At 43.6% G+C, this 26,186-nt stretch overlaps 1 protein-coding gene across 1 annotated transcript in view; it reads right to left on the minus strand.

Moving 5' to 3' along the window:
• The window catches only part of ERBB4 (erb-b2 receptor tyrosine kinase 4), a 429,738-nt gene that overhangs the window by 91,729 nt on the left and 311,823 nt on the right, over positions 1-26,186 (minus strand). Inside the window, exon 20 of the mRNA XM_075710522.1 lies at positions 9,603-9,788. Coding sequence (XP_075566637.1) covers positions 9,603-9,788 — 186 coding nt within the window. The remainder of the gene's footprint in view (positions 1-9,602; positions 9,789-26,186) is intronic.

Below are 26,186 nucleotides of genomic sequence, written 5' to 3' on the forward strand. Positions count from 1 at the left end.
TATGGACATGTCCTTTAGAGCCCCATAACCTTTTGCAAATGGCCTTGCAGAGTTTCCTGAAGACACCTGATGTAGTTTTAGGAGCAGGTTTTTGTGGGGTATGTGCATACTGTGGTACTCTGCAAAAATGTGGGGGGTCCTAACTTTAAACATCAATGCCTTGGCCATGCATTTTTTGTAGTTATCCAAGAAGGGTAAGTTATGTTATAAAATAAAATACTGAAAGAAAGGCATTCACTAGGGAAAAAAGCATTTTAATTTATGCGTATGTATAGAGAGAAATCCAGCTTTTGTTTCTGAACTCCAGCAACTTGAAAATAGCCAAATACATATATTTCTTTAATAATAATAATAAAAATGCTTTGGGCTGAGACATTTTATGCCAAGTCACAGTCCAGAGTGAAATTTTATGGTTGAGTCATAAACCTGAAAAATATGGGCTTATAATGGAAATCCTGACAGACTCTAGTAGGTGCTCCTATAATATCTTGAATTTGATTTAGGAGTGGTTTTCAATAATGCTTTCTCAAGCCAGTCTGTTGGGGACTGCTAGGAAAAATCAAATGGTTGGGTTTTTTTTTTTGGTCCCCCAGTGCAGCTCAGTGTACTTGATGAGAATGCTGGTATGTTCAGGCAAAGCCAGCCTTTGGGGCTTTTGTAGCCTGCAGCTGTCACATCCCCAATATCAGAGACCCTGTAAATGTCAGTGCTAAGTGCACCTTTCATTTAACAAAACAATAAATTGTCTATCTCTGTGCAATGAATTGCTCATTTCTGTGCCTTTGCAAAGGCCAATGTGATTTGTAAATGGTTGAAAAATCTGCCTCTGCTTTTTTTCTAACAACCATGAACCATGGAACTGTTTTTGGGAACACTGGAGTTTTTGGGGGAAGGGAAGAGGAAGCCTAGATAATCCAGGAGTCAGATTAAGACTGGAGAAGGAATGATTACTACTCACTATAAACCTATCCTGGTCACTGACAAGCTGAAAGCAAGTTAACATCCCTGCTCACAGGACCTTACACAGTACAGAAGGGTACAGCTCGCAAACACAGTATGTACCATACTGTGCAGAAAAGAAATCCAACCACACTTGTGTTAGTAGTTCCAACCTTAGCTTAGTCCTCCAGCACCTGCTTTGTCCCAGATTGCCTGTGCGTCCTTGTCATCACCTGTACCCTTCACATTTATCCCCCTGTAAATTAAGCTGTCAGAAAGCTACAAGGTTAGCCTACGCTTGTGTTCTGGACAGTGTAGTCAGTGGAGAGAGATAGTCACCTTCAAAGGCTGAGTCATTCCACTCAGCTCTAGAGCTAATGACCATATATATATACACATACAAACACACACACACACTAAAGACCATAAACAACTCAAATACTATCACACTGAGATTATTATAGCATGCAGAAGAGCCTTAGAGAATCAGAGGTCAGAGCACAAAGCTGGAAGAAAGATATCTCTAGAATTTTTATATAAACCCAATCTTTTATTTTTGTTCCTGTGGTTCTGATGCACCAGATGCAAATATCCCTCCCCCACAAACTAGAACAGTGCATGGGGTTCATGCAGTCATCAGCTAGCCGGTATTAAACCCCTCAAAACCAAATGCATTATTATGAGAGAAATGAGAAAATGGAGGTCCTCTCCAAACCCTGTAATGAGACACAACATAAAAACTCTGGTGGGTGGCGGGCATGATGCTCCTGTGCTCTTTCAGAGCACTGAACGGGTACCAGCTAGAGGGAGCCAAGCAGCCAGAGAATGAGAATGAAGGAGAAATGATGACACAGAAGAGCAACAGGAGACAGAGGTTTACACAAAACACCGTAAAAGTAGGGGAAAGACAGAAGAAAAGAAAGCAAAGGACAAGATTTCAGAGAAAGAAAGAGTGAATTTGGCAAGCGGACAGTCAGTCTGAGATGAAAGGAGAAAGAAAGAAATGAAAGAAAGGAAAAAAAAAACCTTGTTCAAGTTGATAAATTTTATCGTGTGTTCCTTCATTTTCACAGGAAACTTCTCCTGTGGACAACTGGGTTTGGTAGAAAAGATAAAGAAGTTACTATACCAGTTCAATACTCCAGATGAAATGACTGGTGAAGAAAAGGGGGGAAACTGCATGAAAGTCTCCATAAATGAGTACATAACTATGCAGGAAAACACGGAATACTGTGCCTGCCAAGGAAACACACAAAGCACAGAGATGCTGTAATTATTTTTAATAGGATCCAATTCCCTGATTTATTTGGAGAATTATTTCCAGCCACAGCAACTAACAGTCAAGGGAAGAATCGCCAGGCCTTGGACCTTGGACCTATGTCTCAGCATACTACTAATGGCTGCGTTCGATGTGCCCATTTTCATCGGAGCATGGCAGATCAGACACAATGACCAAAGTCCTAACATTTATTTCCTCTCCTGCCTTTGATGGAAAAAAAATCTTAGTAACTGAGAGGATCAAAAGAAACCTTCAGCATCTCACAAAAGCCCAAGGCAGTCCAGTTAACCAGAGCAGGAAAGAAATCTGTCCCCTTCCACCACTTAAAAGTTAAAAGCTAGAATGCAGAATTCTCTAAGATCCACCTGAATTTTGTTGTAAGGGTTTCTCAAGTTCGTATGAACCTTTGCAACCCAGGGAGCTGCCCAGCAGAGTACCAAAAAAGTCCCTGGGTGTGGACAAGGTGGTGTAATTCCCCTCTGAGACTTGATGGCATACACTCCTTCAGTGAGAGCTCTCCAGTGGCACCAGAAAAAGGGTCCTTCATTTCGTTCTGCCATCTGTGCATATCCAAGCTTTCCAGGAGAGTGAGAAAAATAGTCACGATGAGTTGGAATAAGAAAATAAAACTGCACAGAGGGGTTTGGGAGACTAAGATACTTTCCCCACCTATTTGGATTTTGGTCCTCCACACAATTAAAGCTTTGTTTCAATATGGCTTTAATTTCATAGTCCTTGGTTTAGATCCTACTCTTCTATACACTGCAATTCCTAATAGAGCAGCCCCATTAGTAAACTACATTTATGCTAATGTACTTGCTTGCAGTGATAATTATCACAGCCCTTAGCCCTGGTCCTTGCCAGTGTGAGCACGTCAGGAGGGGTTGGTATAGCATTATAATTATACAATTAGCCTTGTCACAGCAAGGAGCTCTGGGAATAGAGACATCTTGAAGCTTAAAATGTGGACAGCTGATAGATGACTGTCATTAAGCTCCTTTGTTCATTCCATGATGGAATAGTCACTGAGCTGTAGGGTAGGCTTCTCTAATGAAAAAGAAAGACCTTGAACCACAGCCACTATCCTCCACGTCTTCCCAACCTGTCCGGTCACCCCCGTCTCCTCCCACTTTACACAGCTTTTCTCTCATCCCATCTGCAGCAGAATAACAAAAGCTGTCTCTAAGAAGTCATTCCTAATCCATCAAGACTTGATGGAGGAGAAAGGCTCCTCACCTCACAGTGGAGCCAAGGGGACCTCACTTGCCTCCGGCCCTCCCTGCTCAGAGCTTCCCTTGCTCCATACATGAGGAGCGCAGGCCAAAACCCATTTAATTTAGGATGCGAGGCGAGCGCTGTACCAGCTTCTGGGTCATCTTCTCAGTTGCATAAATCAACACAGATCCTTTGAATTTCACATAGGCTGTGAATTTACATCCAGTTGAGAAGCACTGCCCTGGGCAGTAATAAAATACACCTTTCTAAAAAGCTTGGCAGAGAGGGTTCAGGAGCAGGCAGCAGACAGGCCCTCCTTTTTGCCAACAGAACTGCAGAAGGGCACTGAGGCCCGTAACATGAACCAGCTAAAAGGGAGAGATAACAGGGCGGCAGAAAGAAGCGGTAAGGAGGCTTTGCAAGCGCCTTTGGCTTGATGGTGCCTGGAGACTCCCAGCTGCAGATCTGCACTGCTGGCAAGAATCCTCAGAGAGAGCAATGACTGCAAGTGTGCTGGAATAATACTCAACAGACTTGAAGATGTGCATCTGTTTCATTAAAATTCGATCCCCAAGTTCCTCTCTCTTTTTCCTTCCTAGAGTGTTTTCAAATGTTGTTTTCCTGCATACCTGGATAACTGATGCTGTGCAGGGCTTTAGTTAAGGTAATTTGAGAATTCTTTTATATTGAAAAGGTATAAAAAATAATCCCCTGAAGTACTTGATTTTTCTTCCATGACATTCCACTGTATCAACCTACTTCTGCTTTACCTTGTTAGTATTCTGAGGGATTGTGAATGAATTATTGTAGTTCAGAACGCAAAAACCAGGTCTGGCAGCCCCTGGGGGATACAGGGCAGAACAGAATGGGGCACCAGCTAAGACCCCCGAGAGCTGATCTCTCCTCTGCAGGCTAGGTGATTGCAGGCAAGCTGCTTTGTTTTAGGAAGATTGCTTCCTTTTTCGCTCTTCCTCTGCCTTGTCTTCTTCAGGGCAGGAAAACGTTCGCCACATTCAAATGCTGCTCAGCAGAATTGGTGCAGATGTAACACAAATCAACAGCAGCAAAATGAAACCGTAATTGTATTAGAAAAAATAGTAAAACAGTAGATGGGGCTGCCTGGGTTGAACTTCTGTGTTCAACTTAGCATGTGTTGCATGCAGCTACAGAAGCAAAAATGCATTTCTATATGCCCTTGAAAGAGAGCCTAGCACAGCACAAATAATTCCAACAGGACTCAGGCTAATTTTTCCACTAGAGTAACAGTGAGAGGATACAGCCTCAAATACAGGTGCCTTATAGTTAACCTCACCTAATAGCAGAGTGTAACCAGCTCTTTGACTAGAAACCTCAAGATGTTTCTTCTCTTCTTGAATGCATTTCCATAAGAATATCCCCATCCCCACACCTCCAAGTTGCCAGGAGTGTCTTTGGGCAGTCCTTGCTAAGAGAAATTGTATCAAATGCATTGAAATATCAATGCATACAGTATCTTTTTTTTTTTTTTTAAATCTTCCTGATTTACATGTATCTGTCATACACTGATGGCTGACAAGGATGTAATTCACCTACTGAGAATTCACTTCTAGGCTTGTGCTACCCTTACAAAATTTGATTCTCAATCCGTTTCTGAAGTAGCCAACACTATGGACTTTCATGAAGTATTATTCCATCCTTTTATACCATAAGGCCACCAAGCTTGTCACTCTTGCTCACACTCTAGGAAGTATCTTGATATGTGAGCACAGTTCACTGCTTTACTGGACATCAAACTCCACATAAAATTGCTGTGCTGAACTCAGAGCTAAAAGGTTAAATGTTCAGTCCCTAAACGAGACAGTACACATAGAAGTGAGACTCGAGGAGATGCCTTGTGTATCTGCAAAGCAGAAGGGAAGAACCCCCTTAGACACAGCTGCTGTCTAACAACCATGTTTTATGCAGAACGCTTGGGGACTACTGTATTTTGATAACTTTCATCCATAAAATAAGAAGCTAGAGCTTCTGGAAAGAGAACACAATTACCCTACAATGATATAACAGTCAGAATAAACTCAACACAATCTGTATAAGCAAAATAAAAAGCATCCACAGTTTTTTCCAATTGGTAGTAGATAGTATTTAATAACTGCCCTATTGTCAACCTTCAGAAATTATCTCCAGAGCCATATGCAGGTTGGCAACCAGGCATAGCGCCTAACTAGTTTTTGCACCTAGTTGTACAGAAGTAGAGACATATGGAAATGAACAGCCTGGCAGAACAAGTGAACTCTGAAGCACTGACTTCGATAAATAAATGCCTGCACATTGGCAGATGGAGAAAAGCGCAGTAGGGAGGAACTGTATTGCAGCAGCAACTTGATTTTAAACGATTCGTAAAAATCAGCCTGAACTTTGGAACTGAGGCATTTCCAGTTCCTTCAGTTCTCTCCTTGCTGGGGAAAATTCTCACCATAAAAAGAGGGAAGGTGAGGGTAGAAAAATGTATTTAACTAAAGATACCAGAAGCTGCTGCAGGGAGCAGAGAATAGGACTAGGAGGTCATTGATCATTTTTGCCTCTTATTACATTGCTAATCATGTTTTTAGCTTTCAGAAAGACACAACCAATTATTCCGAAATGTCTAGAAAAGCAAGACGTGGAGACACATTCTCAAGCTGTATGGCAGAGCCTGAAAGGTGAGCACAGTGGATACAGGTACATAGGATACACAGAACTTTCCTGCAGCTAATGGAAACTTGTGCTTGATGCAATAGCCGCCTTCTGCACTCATTCCTCTGGAGACAGTCTACTTGTAAGCAAATTGAATCTTTCCTATTTGCAAGCTGCAAACTGATTCCTAGTCACCAGTCACTGTTAAATGTGACAGATGAGTGGAAAACAAGTATTACTACTGCCCTGCTGCTAGCAGAGGACTAGCATGTTTATACCACTTTTTGGGATAAGAGGATTCCTTGTCTGGTGATCTCAAAGATTATTCTTCCTACCAGTTCTGAAACATTTCCTTGTGTAGGTCCTCTAACACCAATTAACATTACAGTCTGAGAGATAGCAAAGGAATAGGCATTCCTGTATCCTATCGGAAAGCACAATGCAATGCAGAAATTTCTGTTCAACATTTGCATTACTCTTACACATTATGCAGTGTGTAGAGCCTCATATGTCCCTGCCTCTTTCCTCTCTTCATGGATAGCCTCCTATACAATAACTAAGATACGTATCTTTATGCATAGATGCAACCTGATGGGGAAGATTTTAAACACACAATGGTCATTCAAGGTCTCCAAAGACAAGAAGAAAATAAAGAGTTAAAGCTACATTTTAATTCTTTTGAGTCTACTTCTGCAATAGGACTGCACCATGCTGGCATGGTATGCAAGTAGTCAGTACCTGTGGTGACCTTCTCAACTATAACAAATGATCCCTTACTAAATACCACTGATATGCACACAAAAGCAGCAAAATGCAGAACTCCCTGTCAGACGTGTACGGATCCTCTCCATGCCCAGTACCAATCACTACAGTAAAAATAAGAGAAGGGAAAGAGACACATGAAGAAACCGAGGAGAAAATAATCCAGACAAACTGTGATGGCCCAGAGTTCACAGGTCAGCCTTATGTACCAAGTATTGCACTTTTCCAAGAAAACAGTCACTTCCTGCTGTCCCCTTTGTGGGTAGCCAAGTAGACGAGCTTCAAGCTGTAACGTGAGGGCAAGGCAAAATTAACCTAAAGATTATTGCGATGCAGAACATTAATTTAATTAAACTTCAATAAACTAACTAAACTACACTAAACCTCCCCTCAATAACAGGACACCTTTTGTTATAAAGAGTCTCCTTTTCTCTTCCTGACACTTCATCAGTTAATATTACATGTATGATCTCACTTCTTTGCACTGCTTTGTTAGCCACCATCTCAGAACTCAAATATCTGTAAAACCTCATCATCTTCTCCCACAACACATGGTGATCAAGAAAATGGCAGGCAATGATTTTCAAATGAGCGTACCTAAATCCAATCCCCACATTATGCTGAAACCATTCACAATGGAAATCAGTTTAGAACCCATTTCATTTTGATAAGAATCACCATGGGAAAAACCATGACCTGCCTTCCACAGACCCTCCAGGGATCTGTGAGCTCTGTAAGCCTCTACTACGGATCAGGCTATTTGCTTCACTAAATCAGCTGCCCACGTAAAGTCCATAGCAAAGCAAGTACAGCTATTAGTCCAATGAGTCAATGGCCATATGCATACATAAAGTGAAAACAAAGGTGGATTATCTTTTCACATATGCCACTGTGTAAATGTTTTGTAATAAATAATAACGGTCACTATCAATCAAGAGAGTGGAGAACAGATGGGAAGGAGGTTGTGCTGAGAGAAAGGACTCTAACAGGAATATGTATTTTTCTCCCCCACCTTCCCTGGTCTGATAACAGCACTAAATAAACCCTTGCAAATCTCCAAATACAAGCAATCCCCATCAGTGTGTTCCAATATTCCATGCAACTCTGGCTGCTTTACCACCACACCACAGAAGAATCACAGGTATTAACACATCTACAAAATGCTGCAACATCGTAATGTGGGTCTGGATTACCCCCCACCCCTTCTACGGATCAACCCCTCTACCCAGCATTATGGCCACTTCATCTACTGTCACCTTCAGGAAGGTTTGACAACAGATCTGACCCTGGAAATAAAAGAAGTCTGTATTAACGATGAACCTCAAACTCCTCTTCTTGAACAAAAACTCAGGGCTAGTTGAATTTCTCAGTTTTCTTACTTTTGCACGAAAATATTTTGTGTTTAAGTTTTTAAAAGAAGCGAATGTTTACTTGATGGCTGCTATTCTGTCCAGCAAAACAATTGCTTGTCATGGTTTAGCCCCAGCCAGCAACTAAGCACCACGCAGCCGCTCGCTCACCCCCCCTATCCTGATGGGATGGGGGAGAGAATCGGAAGAGTAAGAGTGAGAAACACTCCTGGGTTGAGATAAGAACAGTTTAATAAGTGAAATAATCTCCAGGTTTCTCTCCAGTGCTAGAAGTTTAACATTACAACTTGAAGTAAGATTTCTTAATGGATGTTGTAGTAAATTCACTTAAGGCTGCAGATTTAATGTAAGAGGGCAGTCTGTGGCACACACTTGTATGTAACAAGCATTTTCACCAAAATAATTTGAAACTTAAATAACTTCTAAATGACTCTAAAGAAAAAGTGGGTTCCAGTTTCTCATTCATAGTGACACCATTGTACACAACTCTGGTTGCAAAAGTCTTTAAAATGGATACAAACTATGGCCCCCTACACTCCCAGATCTTGTTACTCTCTGCAACCGATTATCAATAACTCGATCTTAGTACAGCACTGACTATCTAAACAAACCTAAAAATATATGTAAAACATTGTGCAAAGATTACATTAGGGCTTCATTTATGACCTATGCTCTGTTCCAGCTCAGCTGAAGTGCAGTCTGTATCTGAATGGTAACAGCTTCACTCTTGCTCCTAAAACCCCACAGGAAGGCAGAAAGTATTACACGACAGCAAGCAAAGCAGGATCCAGCCCTTGAGATTTCCCATTCTGATGGGAGAGATGAGCAGTATTACCCTCCAGCCTCAGCTGTTGTGATAGGTCTTAAACACAGCAGAACCACGGTGGTTCCCAAAGGAGTGACATGAAGTGAATATTTATCTTCTTGGCAGTGTGGGGGCAGACAATTGATGGCATATCAGAATTTAACTGGCAATACAGATTCAGAAAGGTTGAAAACTACAATCAGGTTAAATCAGTATCTATGAAGAGTGAACAGTAGAAAAGGCTGAAAAGTCATTCTGTGCTCAGCCCCAGATGTCACATAGGGGGCTTCTTCGCCCACTTTTTTCCCCGAAAGAGCCCCCATTAATATTGAGTTCGAAAGACAGTCAAGAAAAACACTTCGGTTTACATATTAACAACTAAGCTATAATACTGTAAGCAGCCTAAATAGTGTGTATTTCAAGAACTACCCAACCTTCTTGAAAACAAACACACACCTAAAAATAATCCACAAACAAAATCCAAAAAACACAAACAATTTTTTTTGTATCTTTTTTTGCTTTGCATGGCATGTTTTTCAGTTAGTTATGGAAATGACAAAGAACAGCATGAACTACATACCTTAGCTATTTGGACACACCAATTTAGCAGAAGCTGGGAGCCAATATTATCCTTATGTTCATGAACATAATCCAACAGGCAGCCATGAGGCATCAGCTGAGTGACAAGTTGAATGGTCGGACTCAAGCAGACACCCAGGAGTCTCACCAGGTGTGGGTGGTCCATGCTGGCCATGATAAGAGCTTCCTGTAACAACAAACGTGATCCAGTTACTCCAGTGTGCTGAAAGACTCCGTGCATAGAAGATTTCCCATTTCCCATAGAGCATCTAAAGGGGATCAGTGTCCCCTAAGCACCATGAATTCCTGTGTTGTCTATCCAGTGCTAGGCATACCTAGGCAAAATCCAGTTGGATGTAATGCATGCTTGATGTAATGAGCCCCAAGCAATGGGTCAGACTATCTGAACAGATCCCACGAAGGCTCAGATCAGAAATTCTGAACTGCCCTATATTGCCTGTGCTGTCACAGCCACAGAAGCAAAGATGTATGTGTAACATGCTTGACTTTGCTTAAACGTCTCATTGGTCTTGTTTTACTTCCCTGAATTTTGTTTCTTGAATACATTTTCCCCATCTGTGGTCAATCCATTGGGCATCAGCTGGTTTTTATGCAAGCAAACTACGCCACTCATGTACAGTTAGATGGACAGTTAGGCCTCATTTGGCAAGATATTTGACTAAGCTGTGCTAAAATGCCTTACTGGATCAGAGATTTTATGCCGAGTATTTTACAGGCTTAAGCATGTAACATTTATATGCCAACTGAAGCTTTCAAAGTCCAACCTGCAAATGGTTAAGAATCAGGAGGTTTAGTATGAGCTTTTCAAATGTGTCTGATGCTCATAAGTCCTACTGAAAGTCAGCAGATTTGTTAAGCCATTAGGATATGACCATGCTGCCATCTGTATGACTGTTGTACAGCAATAGCCTAAGCTAGCAGTCGTGATGGTACAGTAGTAGCCCAGCTGCAGTAGCAGTCCTCCCTGTCTCCTGATGTTGCCACACAAGTAGACCACTATACAAAGCAGCAGCTTTCTAAATCTGAGCATCTTAGCTCAGCTCCCAATTCTTCCAAAGTCCTCTACCAATAGATCTCGGGTGAGTTATTTTGTTTTTTCCATGCTTCAGCTTCCCACACAATGAACAGGAGATAATATTCCTTTCTTTCTTCTATACTTTATTTATCTTTTCCAGATCATAACTTTTCAGAGGTTTTCAGCTAGCAAGCTAGGTTGTCCAATACCAAGGACCAGAACTTGGGTATGCTATTCAACCCTAAAGTTAGTACCACTGACAAGTATCACTGGAGCACTTTATAAAACCCTACATATCTGTTCTTAGAGGTAATGCTGCCATCACAAGCAACTGGGATTTGAAAAAGACAGAGAGAAAGCTTTTCTCTCTCATTCACTAAGCTGAGTCCCCCATTTCAAGACCACTTCATCATGGCAATGGAACAATGAAAAGTGAGATGAAACTGCAGCTTTGTAAAGCTATTTTGGTTCTCTTTCTTTCTTAAAAAACCTATAGGACATCTTTCTGACAACTTAAAGAATAACAGCTGAACAGTGCCAAAGAAAGAAAGATAGGAAAAAAGGGTGAGAAAAAGTTGGCATCAGAAGAACATAGCATGCCCCCCCAACTCATAAAAGTTTTTTTTTTTTTGCTTCCCTATATTAAGGCAAAACAAGGGTCCTGGCAAGTAGGCTGAGTTTGTATTAAAGGAAATTGCTCATCATACTACAAAGAATATTTGAAACCAAATTGCAGAGTATTTGCATAATAGTTCTTGCTCTTTCTTTCCCTCTCTTTTTTTTGTTAAAATGAAAAGATGAAGACGACACTAATTGTAGTTTTTTTCCCCCAATAAGAAAAGAGCAGATGGCTTCCATTGGGGGGAGTATATCCTTCCTTTTTCTCCTTAAATGTATGTGAAGAAATAAAATAAATAAATTAATAAATAGGGGCTATTTGATGGGATGACTGGAGGAGGAACTCTGAGGAAGATTCCAATGTAACAAATTAGAAAAGGGATCTTAATTTAAGTAGTTTTGCTCACATTCAAATGAATATAGTTCTCACTCACTCAAGTCGTATGTACAGGGTCTCCTTGAAACAATTTTAGCCTCTCTTCTGCTGTCACTAGAAAATGTCACTGAAGGCCACTAGAATAAATACCTGTTGACAGGTGCATTATCCAGTTACAGAGCACAAAATTACTCTGCCTCATTTTTTCTTTTTACCCCATTCATTTTTCTCCTGGAGATGCATAAGAGGATAGTACTTCTTGCTCTCTCCCTCTCTGAGTAAAGGTAAGAGTTTCTGCAGGAACTTGGAGTGGGAGTAGTTTTCTTTATAATGAGGACTGATTAGAACATAGACAATATATTCTTTTTGCTCACCAAGGGACCAGATGGAAAGCTTTGAAGCATGTGTTCCATTAGTCTCCAGCTACTTGCCATTTACAAGTCTATCTGAGTCCAAAGGATAGACACTTCTGTACAATAATAAAAGCAAGCAGTGTGATTTGTCTCATTCTGGTATTACGGGAAAGCACATATTCTTCCAATAGTTTTGCGCAATGGTTCCAGAAAAAAAAAAAAATGTTGTTAATAAAATATTATGGACTGCTCTGTAATGAATTGAGACACACAACAGAGAGCAAAGAAACCTTCATTATAGATCTAAGTCACTAATGGATACTAATTTAGCATGAATCCTGGCTTCACATAGTTATTCTCATTAGTAAAAGTATTGTTATTTTTATTGAAGTCGCATCTACAGGATAACTAAATTCAGGGTTATGTCTATCCCACACAACACAAACACAAAGTAAAAGAGATTGCAATTGTTCTGCCAGAGCCTAATTAGACAAAACAGACAAACAACAACAACAGAAACATTATGACTTAGTAGCATTTTAAAAATCTGTTCGGCAAATAAGGAATACTAGTCCCCATTTTAAAATCTGTTTGGACGTGAAAGACCCTAGAGCTACAATCTCCATGGCACTTAGGCACTCTGCAGCCTGGTTCCCAATTAAATTTTCTAAAACGTTTAATCAGGTAAGGCACCTAAACTCACAGACTTGGCAGTCTGACACTGGCATCTTTCAAGACTGGCCTCTGCAATTTCCCGTATCTTTTGGTAGCCTTATGTCTGCAGATCTTGTCTCTATACTCAGCTGGCACAATTACACAAATGATTTTAAATTGTACCTATTCTAATTCAATGGAAAGGAAACTGAGGTACAGAAAGGCACAACCTACGATCCACAGTCACATAGGAAGCCTAGAGCAGGAGTGAGAACTGGGCCCCAGATCACTTTATCTTTCTCTCCTGAAAAAATCCTTTGAAGGTTGAAATAAAAAAGGGGAGGAGGGGAGAGAAATTATTAAGTTATGGTACTTTATCTTTCCCCCAGGAGTCAGAGTCTTTGTAACATCATGTGCTCACACTAGCATCTGAGAAATGACAGGGGTGGTGACAGCTTTGAAAGGCTCCTGTTGGACGTCAGGCACCCTTCTTCATCTATCTGCAGGAGCAAGAAGTCTTATCACCAGAGTAACTCCCCAGCCAGACCAAATCTCTTCCTGGAGTTTGTTCATGCTACTGTCACTGCTCGGGTATTAATTATCACAGCAGTGCGTGGCAGCCATACACAGGACAGTATAAGCCAGCCAGCTTAGACACAGGTAGCAGTTGTGGAGCTCAGCTTGCCCTTACCTCTAAGATGTATTTTGCAGCCTACAATGAGCCCTGACCAGCTGAGACTAGGGGTACTACAAGATCTAAATGAGTTACTTAAAACCAAGGCTGTGTATGTATATTCTATTCACAGCAGTGCTTACAGTGTTAATATATCCGAAAGGAAGGCTAGTAAAGGAAAACCTTGATGCAGAATGCAGTTAATCCCGCAGATAGCTTGGCACGGCCATTGTTGTGTCCCCCCAGCCTCATGACAGAGAGAATAGCAAGTGACTTTAATTGAGCCTTCCACGTTCAACTCGGTATTATGCTTCTCAGATATGCTATTTTGTATAAAGAAATCCCATCACGTTGATCATTCCTCTCTTCTGCCCCTTTTGAATGTGGTTTAATTATTGCCACATTAAGCTCAACTCCTGTGATTTATATACACAACCTTGTATTAAACAATTATATTAAGCAACATAAATGTTATTTTAATGCTTTACACTGATCCATCTGTCATGTGCATTTAGTAATACAATAGCATACCCAAAAAGAGGGGTGAGTTTGTAGGTCCCAGTGAGCCGTCACCAGACCTGCAACTCTGGTTTCTGTCAGCAGAGCTATGTTAATAGGGGTCTGAGGAGATGCAATTGCTAACCAACAGTGAGAGACCAGAAGAAGCCCTCAGAGCACCTGCAATTAGAGTGCCAAAACATGCTTAGACAGGTAGAGCTTATTTAAGTCATGAGAGCTGGCCGTCACTGTAATGATACAACACATAGTTACATCCAGGCTAAAAGCGCTTGTCAACACAGACGATGAAGGGAACTTGCCACTCACTTCTCACAGGTCACTTAAGTCACCTTCATTCCTTAGATGGCTTTGAAAATCCCACCTAAAACTGTTTCCTGATCTATCCATATTCTGCAGTCATGTTTGAAATGCCTTTAATTTGACTGCTTGTTTCTGAAAAGTAATTCAAAATCCATATGAAGCAGGATTTTCATTTCAGCCTTCCGGGATGATCCTTCAAGACTGTGAGAAGAAAGGGTGCTCTGAGTAACATTTACAGCACATCTTATAAGATGGTATTTAGAATCACAAAATCATAGAATGCTTTGGGTTGGAAGGGACCTTTAGAGGTCATCTAGCCCAACCCCCCTGCAGTGAGCAGGGACAGCTTTAACCAGATCAGGTTGCTCAGAGCCCCATCCAACCTGACCTGGAATGTTGCCAGGGATGGGGCCTCCACTACCTCTCTGGGCAACCTGTTCCAGTGCTTCACCACCCTCACTGTAAAAAAATTTCTTCCCTATATCCAGTCTAAATCTATTCTTCTTTAGGTTAAAACCATTACTCCTTGTCCTGTCACAACAGGCCTTGTTAAAAAGATTCTCCCCATCTTTCCTGTAGGCACCCTTTAAGTACTGGAAGGTCACAATAAGGTCTCCTCGCAGCCTTCTCTTCTCCAGGCTGAACAACCCCAACTCCCTCAGCCTGTCCTCGTAGGAGAGGTGCTCCAGCCCTCGGATCATTTTGGTGGCCCTCCTCGGGACCCGCTCCAGCAGGTCCATGTCCTTCTTGTGCTGAGGGCCCCAGAGTTGGACGCAGTACTCCAGGTGGGGTCTCACCAGAGCAGAGTAGAGGGGCAGAATCACCTCCCTCGACCTGCTGGCCACGCTTCTTTTGATGCAGCCCAGGATACAGTTGGCCTTCTGGGTTGCAAGCGCACATTGTTGGCTTTCCCCTTGTTTGTTGTTTCCTTCCCATTGTTTAACTTCCCCCTTTCCTACTTTCATGTGTATTGCTAACAATTACTACCAACAACTGAACATAAATATTAGCCAGCAAGATGGTCCCTGAAGAGCATCCTTTTGATACCAGTTTTGTTTCTCTGACCATTTAGTTTGTAAATCAGTGGACTCAGCAAGGCGCATGTGCCACTAGCTGTAAAATAATGCCATACTTATGTCCATATTGAAAATTTATTCTCCACCCAGAGTGGTCCAGGACACAACTCTCTTCCAGCACATGCCGTCGTTAATGAGTACACCAGTTCAGTACATGGTCAAGCATCCCTGGCCAGACTGTTCCTGAGATACCAGAGATGGCATACAGGGAACTCCTGAGACCCCTGGGGTCCTGGAACCAGGCAGATCTGACAGCAAGCCATCACCCTGCCGAGTCCAAAACCATGCTCTAAAGGAAATCTGAACATCAGAATCGGTCAAAAGACATTCCCTCAGCTGCTTAAGGAGGCTCTGAAACATGTTAACAGGTTGTGTCATTAAGAGTCCTGTACCGCTGGTGGATTCCGGCACCTTCTAATGCAGTGCTTCATAACCACATCTTCTTGTTGCTGAAGACTTCACCTAACAAGAGAATTAGCATTTGAAGCAATGTTGATTATATCCTTGTATCAGATTTAAATATCTAGCAGAGGGGAAAAGATACTCCTTCTGAAGGCTTGTTCGTTAACACATGAGCTTCCTGGGTGCCAATGGCCATACCACACAGAGCACTGGGAGAAACTCACTTATAGGTAGCCAATGTCCCCCTCCAGTGCTCCACATACACGTGCTATCCCTCAGAGCTAGTGCATGCTCCCCGTTCCAGAGAACTATCACAGATCTGCTGTCCCAATTGAGCAAGCCCAGGGTAAATTTTACTGCTCCAGTTAAGCCAGATGAACATATGTACCTGATAAAGAGTTTGGTAAGCAGGGACAAAGTCTGAAAAATCTTTGGTTTCCTAACCTTCTGCTTCTAACTGTTCCCACCATAAAATGCCCTCAAACAAAACAAAACAAAATAAGCCAGAAAAGAACAATCCACCTGTTTTTCCTAATCATTGTCGAGTAAATAAATGTACTTAAAAGCTGACTTCATACTGTGCTGTGCATTTTTCTGAAAACACAAGCTATGCTGTGGTAACAGGAGAGATACTACAGTGAATACACTGCTTTTTTCATTAATTTTACAATGCTTCTAATGGCTAGGGCAAACACCTGTCTGGAATGCACATCTGACCTGCTTCAGGGCAGATCCAATTACAGTCCAACATATTTTCAATGCCTTTTGTTTGTCTGCTAGGTCTTACAAATTTTTTAGGTTATAGCTGTCTTAGCCTATGCAGTCTGCAGAATTACTTAAGCTGAGAGACAGCACAACATATATACTCAACAACACACATGCCCACATTCATCGTATGACAGTGATACTCATTGTTATATTTCCCCTGTACTTCTTATGCAAGATATTATTTTCAATTGCTTTACAGCATTGCTATACTTTCAACCCTTGGGCTGCAATTTTTCACCACTCTGGCAGATACTCTCTGGAAAGCTTCCGTTGAAATGTCTCAACCATTTCTGAAAATGAAGTGAGAGATGCAGCTATAGGGACCAACAAAGGATATCTGAGTCCCACAGCGGGACAGTAGCAAACAGAGGGAGGACAGTAACAGCATAAACTGCCACAGCTGTTTTTCCAGGAACCGTTTTATAGTCATTATGAGCACACACATTTAACAGGGCACTTTCAGGAAAAAGTCTTATTTGGGACTTGGCAACAGCTTCTATAACCAATTTTACTGCTGTGTAATACAGCGAACAACACTTGAATGCTGCAAGGGCAGATTCAACCCTGAGGTTACTACTGCGGGACTGAGCTACATGCTTTAACTTGGCTCACGTGAGTATGATAGCGTATCCCATGTCCTGTGATGAAACAGGTTTCTGTCACTGTACCCTCCTGAGAGACAGTGACAACACCTAGGTTGTGTACAACAAATTCTCTCAGCTTCTCACTGGAGAAGCAGGACTCAGGAACAAATGAAGGTATTAAAAAAAAAAAAACAACCCAACAACCCACAACTTTCTATACATTCGCATGCATACTCCAAGCATAAAGCAAGATGAATACCTACAGTAGATACAATTTCATCAATGGTTGTTGCACAGAAGTGTAACAGTGCACATTCAGGTCCAAATCCTACATGCACACTCACACGACCAATTGCTTTTTCTCTGGGGAAACACTGAGTTTAGCTGGCACAGCAAGAAATAACTAGAGGTCTAAATCAAGGCCCTGTTATTAAGCAAGTCTAATGGGCTGTTAGTTCGAGTTTTGCACTAACCACCATATGCTTGAAACTCCCCCCACACTTGTTGTGCTTTAGGAAGCTATATTAAGGAAGCTATATGTGACCAAACAGAGAAGATAACACTGTAAGTCTTGTTAACATGTGTTTCCTCAGAGCCACGACAAACTCTTATGATTAAAGAGACTAGAGGCTTTGAATGGGTGGTTTTGGACTTTATCTCTTTTGCACATAAGAGATTTGAGCTTTTTTGGGTTCAGTTTCCAATGAAGAGCTTGACCAGAGGTCTGTTGTGTTGTAAGTAGAGTCACTGCATATTTACACTGGAGTACAAGTGTGCTGCACCATTAAATGGTGAGATTAATTTATTCCTCCAGAAAGTTCTGGAAATCCAGCTGCCAGGTGTGCCTCTACACCCAAAACTTTCTAGGATAAAAACTAAGAATGAAAAATAAAATTCCACAGCAGGGACTCATGCACAAATGTGATGATAACAGCATCAGGCAAGTACCACTCACTTGGCTCTGACCAAGCTAGTGCCATCAGGAGAAGCTGGCTACAGGTCAGTGCCCCACCTTGCATCCAGGCTACAGCCTGGTGATGAGCAAGGCATGGTACAACACTAGAGTAATGCGCTCTCCACTGTCCAGGAGCAGAGCTAGTCTCCTCCTGGGGCACTGCTAAATGGGGGCACAGCCTTTTCTGGAAGTGGCATGTGTCTTTAAACTTGCTGCATTTCTCAGAGCAGGCATACCCTCTGAGACTCCTTTGCTTGTCACAGCACTTGCACACAGCAGAGAGGGCATATAGTCTTACTGACTCAACTCTGCAGAGGCACAGCCTGCATTATTGACACCAAATTCAAATGTATGCGATTACCCCATGCAATTCAACACGAGAGAGATGCCCCACTTACTTGAAACTAGCACAATACAGGCATTTGAAAGCTCTCCCTCTCAAAGGTGATGCTTACAGACTGCTGGGTCAAATATTCCATGACCACCTTAGAGAAGCAATAGGTCCTATTAATGCAGGAATAGATACCTTCATGTGCTTACAGAAGCAAATCTGGCTCACTACATATTTTGGAGCAACATTAAAAAAAAGGAAAAAAAAAAAAAAAGCAGTACTGTGATCCCTGTCCTGCAAACACTGAGGGCATGGGCAACCATGCTGACTCCAACAGGATCAAGTGCTTAGAGTTAAGCACATGCTTAAATGTTTGAAAGTGTAGGAGATACATTTTGTAGAACCCCCTACACACCATATGCTTCTTACTTCTCCCTGCTGACTTTGTACCAATTAAGTCTCCCAATTCATCAGAGCCCATGTTAGACAGCTGAGGAGGAATCTCAAGTCTAAAGGAATAGACCTCTAGTGCACAACAAGCTAAGTGAAGGTTTTCTGTCAAACATCCAGTCAGAGGACAACTCCCACCAGCCTTTCTGTGAACCTTGCCTGAAAACACTGATTCTGGTGATGAGAAAGCAAAATCTAGCCCATTTTTAGTTCACTTCTATGCATAAATGGCCAAGAGTTCAGGACCTTAGCAACCAGAAATGTGTCCATTGAAAGCTGTCAAGAGAAGTGTTTCCCAGGGAAACACACAGCCATCCAGGTCTCTGGCTGCAGGGAGTGCCACCAGCCTGCTCTGGGAACAGATGTCAGTGGAGCAAACAGCTGTGTGCTCTGTGACCAAGTGGATTATCTACTCGGCTTGGTGGCAGAGCTAAGAGAGGAAGTAGACAGGCTACGGAGCATCAGGGAATCTGAACAAGACATAGACTGGTGGAATCATGCTCTGAGCTCCCGGAAACCTGACCAGGGACAGCCTCCAGAGAAAGCCTGTGACCAAAGGGAGCCAATATCCTCCCCCCACCAAGATGTAGGCGGGGTCTTAGAGGGAAGTGGTGAGTGGAAACAAGTCCACAATCGGGGCAGCAAGCGAACCTTTTTCTTGCCCACCGTGACCCCCCAGGTGCCTCTGCACAATAGGTATGAGGCTCTAGATGTGGAGGACCAGTTGGTGGACGATGTGGGAGTTGATCCACCTACACCCGAAGAGTTGCCAAGATCACAAAGACCTACCCCCCATATTACTACCACCTCAACAAGGAAGAAAAGACGGGTCATAGTCATAGGAGACTCCCTCCTGAGGGGAATGGAGGGTCCAATATGCCGGATGGACCCTCCTCATAGGGAAGTCTGCTGCCTCCCAGGAGCCCAGGTCAGACATATCACCAGGAGAGTTCCCAGCCTGGTAGGGCCCTCAGACTACTACCCATTACTGCTCTTCCACGTGGGTGGTGATGAAGTTGCAGTGCACAGCCCAAGGGTGATTAAAAGAGACTTCAGGGCCTTGGGATGGTTAGTGAGGGAATCGGGGGCACAGGTCATCTTTTCCTCCCTCCTTCCAGTTGTGGGAGGTGACATTGGTAGGAACAGGCAGATCCAATCTCTTCAACACATGGCTCTAAGGCTGGTGCCACCGTCACAACTTTGGGTTCTTCGACAATGGGACGGCCTACATGGCACCAGGCTTGCTGGCGACAAATGGGAGCCACCTTTCTCAAAGGGGAAAGAGGGTCTTTGCACAGGAGCTTGTGGGGCTCATTGACAGGGCTTTAAACTAGATGTGAAGGGGGAGGGGGAACGTACCAGGCTTGCCTGTGACAAGCTGTGGGATGGTGCGCAATGGTTAGAGGGACGGGGTGCTACTGTGAGCCCTCAACCTGTTACCCAGAGGTGTGATGGGGATGCTGCAGCACAGTCGAAGTCTGGCAGAGATGAGCTGGGGGCTCCTGAGGTAGTTAGAGCTCACAAGGAAACCTTTGTGAAACACCCCAAGGGAAACAAGGGATGTTCCACTAAGAAGGTGACACGGCCAACAGCCCAGATGAAACGCCTCTACACGAACACACGCAGCATGGGGAACAAACAGGAGGAGCTGGAAGCTGCTGTGCTACTAGACAGCTACAACCTGATTGCCATAAATGAAACCTGGTGGGACGAATCCCATGACTGGAATGTGGCTATTGATAGCTACAGGCTGTTCAGAAGGGACAGGCGAGGAAGTGGGGGCGGAGGCGTTGCCCTCTACATAAAGAAATCAATACAGGGTGAAGAGCTGTCCCTGAAGAATAGCCATGAGCAGGTCGAAAGCTTATGGGTAAGAGTCAGAGACAGAGGCAACAAAGGGAACCTTGTGGTTGGTGTCTACTACAGGCCGCCTGATCAAGGGGAGCCTGCTGATGAAGCCTTCTTCCTCCAGCTCCATGAGGCTTCGTGCTTGCAGACTCTTGTCCTGCTGAGGGACTTCAATCACCCTGACATTTGCTGGAAAAGCAACACGGCGAGCTGTAGGCAATCCAGGAGATTCCTAGAATACATAGACGACAAATTCCTAAGCCAGGTAACAGACACACCTACCCGAGGGGACGTGATACTGGATCTGATGGTCACCAATGCAAGTGAGCTCATCAGTGATGTCAAGACTGGAGGCAGCTTGGGCTGCAGTGATCACACGTTGGTGGAGTTCACGCTCCTGATGGACATGGGAAAAGCGAGGAGTGCAGTCAGGACCCTAAATTTTAGGAAAGCAAACTTCCAGCTCTTCAAGGAGTTAGTCAGAAAGACCCCCTGGGAGACGGTCCTCAGGGACAGAGGAACAGAACAGAGCTGGCAGATCTTTAAGGACACCTTCCATAGAGCACAAGAGCTTTCAGTCCCCCAAGTGTAAGAAATCAGGCAAGGAAGGGAAGAGACCAGCATGGCTGAGTCGAGACCTGCTGGTCAAACTAAAGGGTAAGAGGGAACTGCACAGGCAGTGGAAGCAAGGACAGGTGTCCTGGGAGGAGTACAGGGAAACGGCCCAGTTGTATAGGGAGGAGGTCAGGAAGGCCAAGGCGAGGATGGAGCTGAATTTGGCAAGGGATGTAAAAAATAACAAGAAGGGCTTCTACAGGTATGTCAACCAGAAAAGGAAGGTTAAAGAAAGTGTACCCCCCTTGATGAACAAGAAAGGCGAACTTGTATCAGTGGATGAGGAGAAGGCTGAGGTACTCAACAACTTCTTTGCCTCGGTCTTCACCGGCAACCTCTGTCCTCACCCCTCCCAAACTGATGGACCAAAAGATGGGGACCAGGGGGGTAAAGCCCCTCCGACTGTAAGGGAAGATCAGGTTCGAGACCACCTGAAGAACCTCAGTGTACACAAGTCTATGGGACCGGATGAGATGCATCCCAGAGTCCTGAGGGAATTGGCTGATGTAGTTGCCAAGCCACTCTCCATGATATTTGAAAAGTCATGGCAGTCAGGTGAAGTCCCTGCTGACTGGAAAAAGGGGAATGTTGTGCCCATTGTTAAAAAGGGAAGAAAGGAGGACCCTGGGAACTATCGACCTGTCAGCCTCACCTCTGTGCCTCAGAAGATCATGGAACAGATCCTCCTAGAAGATATGCTCAAGCACATGGAGGACAGGGAGGTGATTCGAGACAGCCCGCACGGATTCACCAAGGGCAAGTCCTGCCTGACCAACCTAGTGGCTTTCTATGAAGGAGTGACTGCATCAGTGGACAAGGGAAAAACAATGGATATCATCTACTTGGACTTCTGTAAAGTGTTCGACACAGTCCCCCACAACATCCTTCTCTCTAAATTGGAGAGATATGGGTTTGATGGGTGGAGTGTTCGATGGATAAGGAATTGGTTGGATGGTCGCATCCAGAGGGTCGTGGTCAACGGCTCAATGTCCACATGGAGACCGGTGACAAGTGGGGTCCCTCAGGGGTCCGTACTGGGACTGGTGCTATTTAACACCTTCATCAATGACATAGACAGTGGAATCGAGTGCACCCTCAGCAAGTTTGCAGATGACACCAAGCTGAGTGGTGCTGTTGACACACCAGGAGGATGAGATGTCATCCAGAGGGACCTGGACAAGCTGGAGAGGTGGGCCTGTGTGAACCTCATGAGGTTCAACAGGGCCAAGTGCAAGGTCCTGCACCTGGGATGGGGCAACCCCCGACATCAGTACAGGCTGGAGGATGAAGAGATTGAGAGCAGCCCTGCAGAGAAGGACTTGGGGGTACTGGTAGATGAAAAGCTGGACATGAGCCGGCAATGTGCACTTGCAGCCCAGAAAGCCAACAGTATCCTGGGCTGCATCACAAGAAGCGTGGCCAGCAGGTCGAGGGAGGTGATTCTGCCTCTCTACTCTGCTCTGGTAACACCTCATCTGGAGTGCTGCGTCCAGCTCTGGGGCCCTCAGCACAAGAAGGACATGGACCTGCTGGAGTGGGTCCAGAGGAGGGCCACCAAAATGATCCGAGGGCTGGAGCACCTCTCCTACGAGGACAGGCTGAGGGAGTTGGGGTTGTTCAGCCTGGAGAAGAGAAGGCTGCGAGAAGACCTTATTGTGACCTTCCAGTACTTAAAGGGGGCCTACAGGAAAGATGGGGAGAATCTTTTTAACAAGGCCTGTTGTGACAGGACAAGGAGTAATGGTTTTAACCTAAAGAAGAATAGATTTAGACTGGATATAGGGAAGAATTTTTTTTACAATGAGGGTGGTCAAGCACTGGAACAGGTTGCCCAGAGAGGTAGTGGAGGCCCCATCCCTGGCAACATTCCAGGTCAGGTTGGATGGGGCTCTGAGCAACCTGATCTAGTTAAAGCTGTCCCTGCTCACTGCAGGGGGGTTGGGCTAGATGACCTCTAAAGGTCCCTTCCAACCCAAAGCATTCTGTGATTCTAAGTAACAGTGGGTTTTAGACCGGCCATGCCCCCTTGCAGATCGGGTGTAAGCAGTTTAACAGCGTGCAGATGATCGTATCATTCTGACAAATGTTTTACTTACAGTTTGTGACATGCATCATTATTTCACAATAGTCTGTCAAAAGTGATTTGTTTCTTAGTATTTTGATGCAACTAGCAAAAATGTTTTAGGTTCTAAACATACAGTCTAAAAGAGCAATCATTTCAGCATTATTTGAACAGGAGGGTGTGGTGGTACATCTTCCCCTTGCCCCTGTTTTTTTTTCCTGTCCTGTTTTTCCCCTTTACTTCATCTGCTTTACAATCTCAGGAATTCGCAGGCCGCAGCTTTTGCTTAGAGAGTTGGTCAGTTAAGCGCTCCTTAATTGTACCAGAAACTCCTACATGGCTGGAGCAGAGAGCGGCTCTGTTCTTATCAAGATTTGTATTATGGCTAACGAGGGGAACGAGAACAAACAGCTACCCCGGACAGCCTTGAAATAGGGTGGTATCATCACTGCTGGAATTCCAGCAACAAGCCGACCCGAATTGTGGCTCGGATGGAAATTTACTAGTGATTAAAGTCAATCATCTCACAATCCTATAAACGGCAGTCCTAAGTGAGGCCCTTTGAGCTCTCCTGGACCGCCACGGGCCGTACCAGCATCTCCCTCTGATCGAAACGTCTCTCAGAGTCAGCGAAAACTAGCAGATTCCGAAAGTCTGCTGCCACCAGAACTCCATTGCCGGAGATTGACAACGGAGCCTGGGCTGCTGATATTCTTCACTCCTCGAGACTCTACTCTTGCCCGTTGAGAAATGCCAAGGCATTAGACATGAGTATTTCACTAAACTCGAGGGGAATTTTTAACAGGTATATTATTTTCATATATGCATTTATAGTTGTAAGTGTGCATGCATGAATCAATTTAAGTAGTTTGTAGATGTATGATTTAATTTTAAAAGGAGTTTTATATTGCTGTATTATTCTTATAGTATTACCCTCCTAAACCATTGACCAAGTCTGAGACTAAGAGTGGGCCCAGCCACACCTAGGCTCCTCTCTGAGAAGGAGTTCAGAAAGCAAGGGGGTCCATTCTAAATCTCGTGACTCAACGGGAGGGTTTCCGTATCCCCTACATACAATTTTTCTCTCTCTCTCATATAATCCAATTTCCTTTATATATTTTTCCTATGTACTAGATATACATATATGCATATATATACATTATAGTTATCCATATAAACCGTTGACCAAGTCTGAGACTAGGACTAGACCTAGCCGCACCTAGGCTCCTCTCTAAGGAGTTTAGAAAGCAAGGGGGTCTAGTCTGAACATTGTGACTCAACGGGAGGGTCCCCTCCCCCCCCCCCCCCCCCCCAGCCCTTTTGGCCTTTATTCCATATATACGCAATGCTTTTATGAATCATCTTAACTTGTTGTGATTTAATTCTCTTTTATGCGCTTCTGTGTAGTAATAGAGTGAACCTTGCCATCTGCGAATCTGTAACTAAGTCACTGTTTGATCAATTTTGTCTAATCACTTTATTAATCATTGATGATTGAGTGCTATTAAAAATACTATAATCAAATTCTGCAATTCGCTATAAGTAAATTCTAACTTTTACTAAATCAAACTGTGTAAAGTCATGAGTGACTTTCATAGTGAATCGACATAATCAGCAGGATTCACAAACCTGCATTTGTGACAGAGGGTAAACAGACCTTACCACTGACCAGCTTCTAAACATTTCCAGTCACAGCTGCAGATTCCTTTCAGGAGGTAAGGGACTTAATGCTTTGATTTTTGATTTAAGATGAGTGATGGCAAGGTCTCAAGAATGAGTGACAGAGAAAAAAAAAAATCTATCAAGTTCTCACTCCTTTCTGAAGAGTCTTAGGACATTGCTTTGAAATTTTCTGCTATCACTGAAAAGCTTGACTTTAAAAGCTCCTTCCTCCTTCAGGATCAATTTAAAGGGATAGCATCAGATTGAAACCTAATTTCATCAAGTGTACTATCAACATTAAGAGTTAATCAAAGATACATTTTGCCCATAACCCAGGTATTTAATCTCTCTCAATTGAGAATTCAAAATAGACTCATCACCATGTTTCCCTCATCTACATTCAGCTGCCTAAGAGCATCACACTCAGGACTCAAGTACTGCAAAGGGACGATGATATTTAAACAAAAAAGGTTTCATTGGACTGTTTGGCTCACTGTTAGACTTCTTTTTTTTTGACCAAGCTAGCGTCAGTGAACCACAAAGTCATCAAAAGCTGCCACACACTTCCTGTGTCACAGTGCTTTCTTCCTTTCAACATTACTTTGCCTGCTATTTTCCCCCGAGTTTCTACAGTTTTTCCTCCATCCTTTTCTTCTCTGCTTTCTTTGTTCTTTCCTTTACCATCCTGTTGACCTACTCTTCTCCAGAAGATAAAATTAAAAACCTCTTAAAAAAAAATACTTGAAAGAACATCACTGCCACCACCAAAATTCATATACCTCCCACCTTCTGTGCGCTGCATCTCCTCTCTCAACTGCTGCGAGGCTGGGCTCTGCCCTGCGCTTCACCTGCCACGGCAGAACCTTGATCCTGGCCAAGTCCTGCACCCAGCGATGTGGTCCTTACCCCTGCTGCTGGGCAGATACCACCCAGCCTTAGGAACTCCTAGAACAGCAAATATTGGGAGCATTGGGTGTGAATGGCAGGGCTGCGGTACTAGGGGGGCTGCAGGGGAGGCCCCTGTGGGAAGAGGCTGGGGCTGCCCCGAACCAGACACAGGCAGCTCCGGCCAGCCCATGCTGCCGCAGGCAGCAACCAGCGGGGAAGAGAGCTGACTGGAGTTGGGCCAGGGAGAGGGGGAGGAAAGGTGTTTTTTTCCCACAAATGTTTTAATGTTGGGGTTTTTGTTTGTTTGCTAATACCGAATCAGCTATTAAATATTTATGTTAATTAGCAAAAAAATAAGTTAAATTCCCCAAGTTGACTCTGTTTTGCCTGTGACAGTAATTGGCGAGTGATTTCC

Source organism: Pelecanus crispus, chromosome 5 (genome assembly GCF_030463565.1).
Source record: "Pelecanus crispus isolate bPelCri1 chromosome 5, bPelCri1.pri, whole genome shotgun sequence".
Taxonomy (NCBI): Eukaryota; Metazoa; Chordata; class Aves; order Pelecaniformes; family Pelecanidae; genus Pelecanus; species Pelecanus crispus.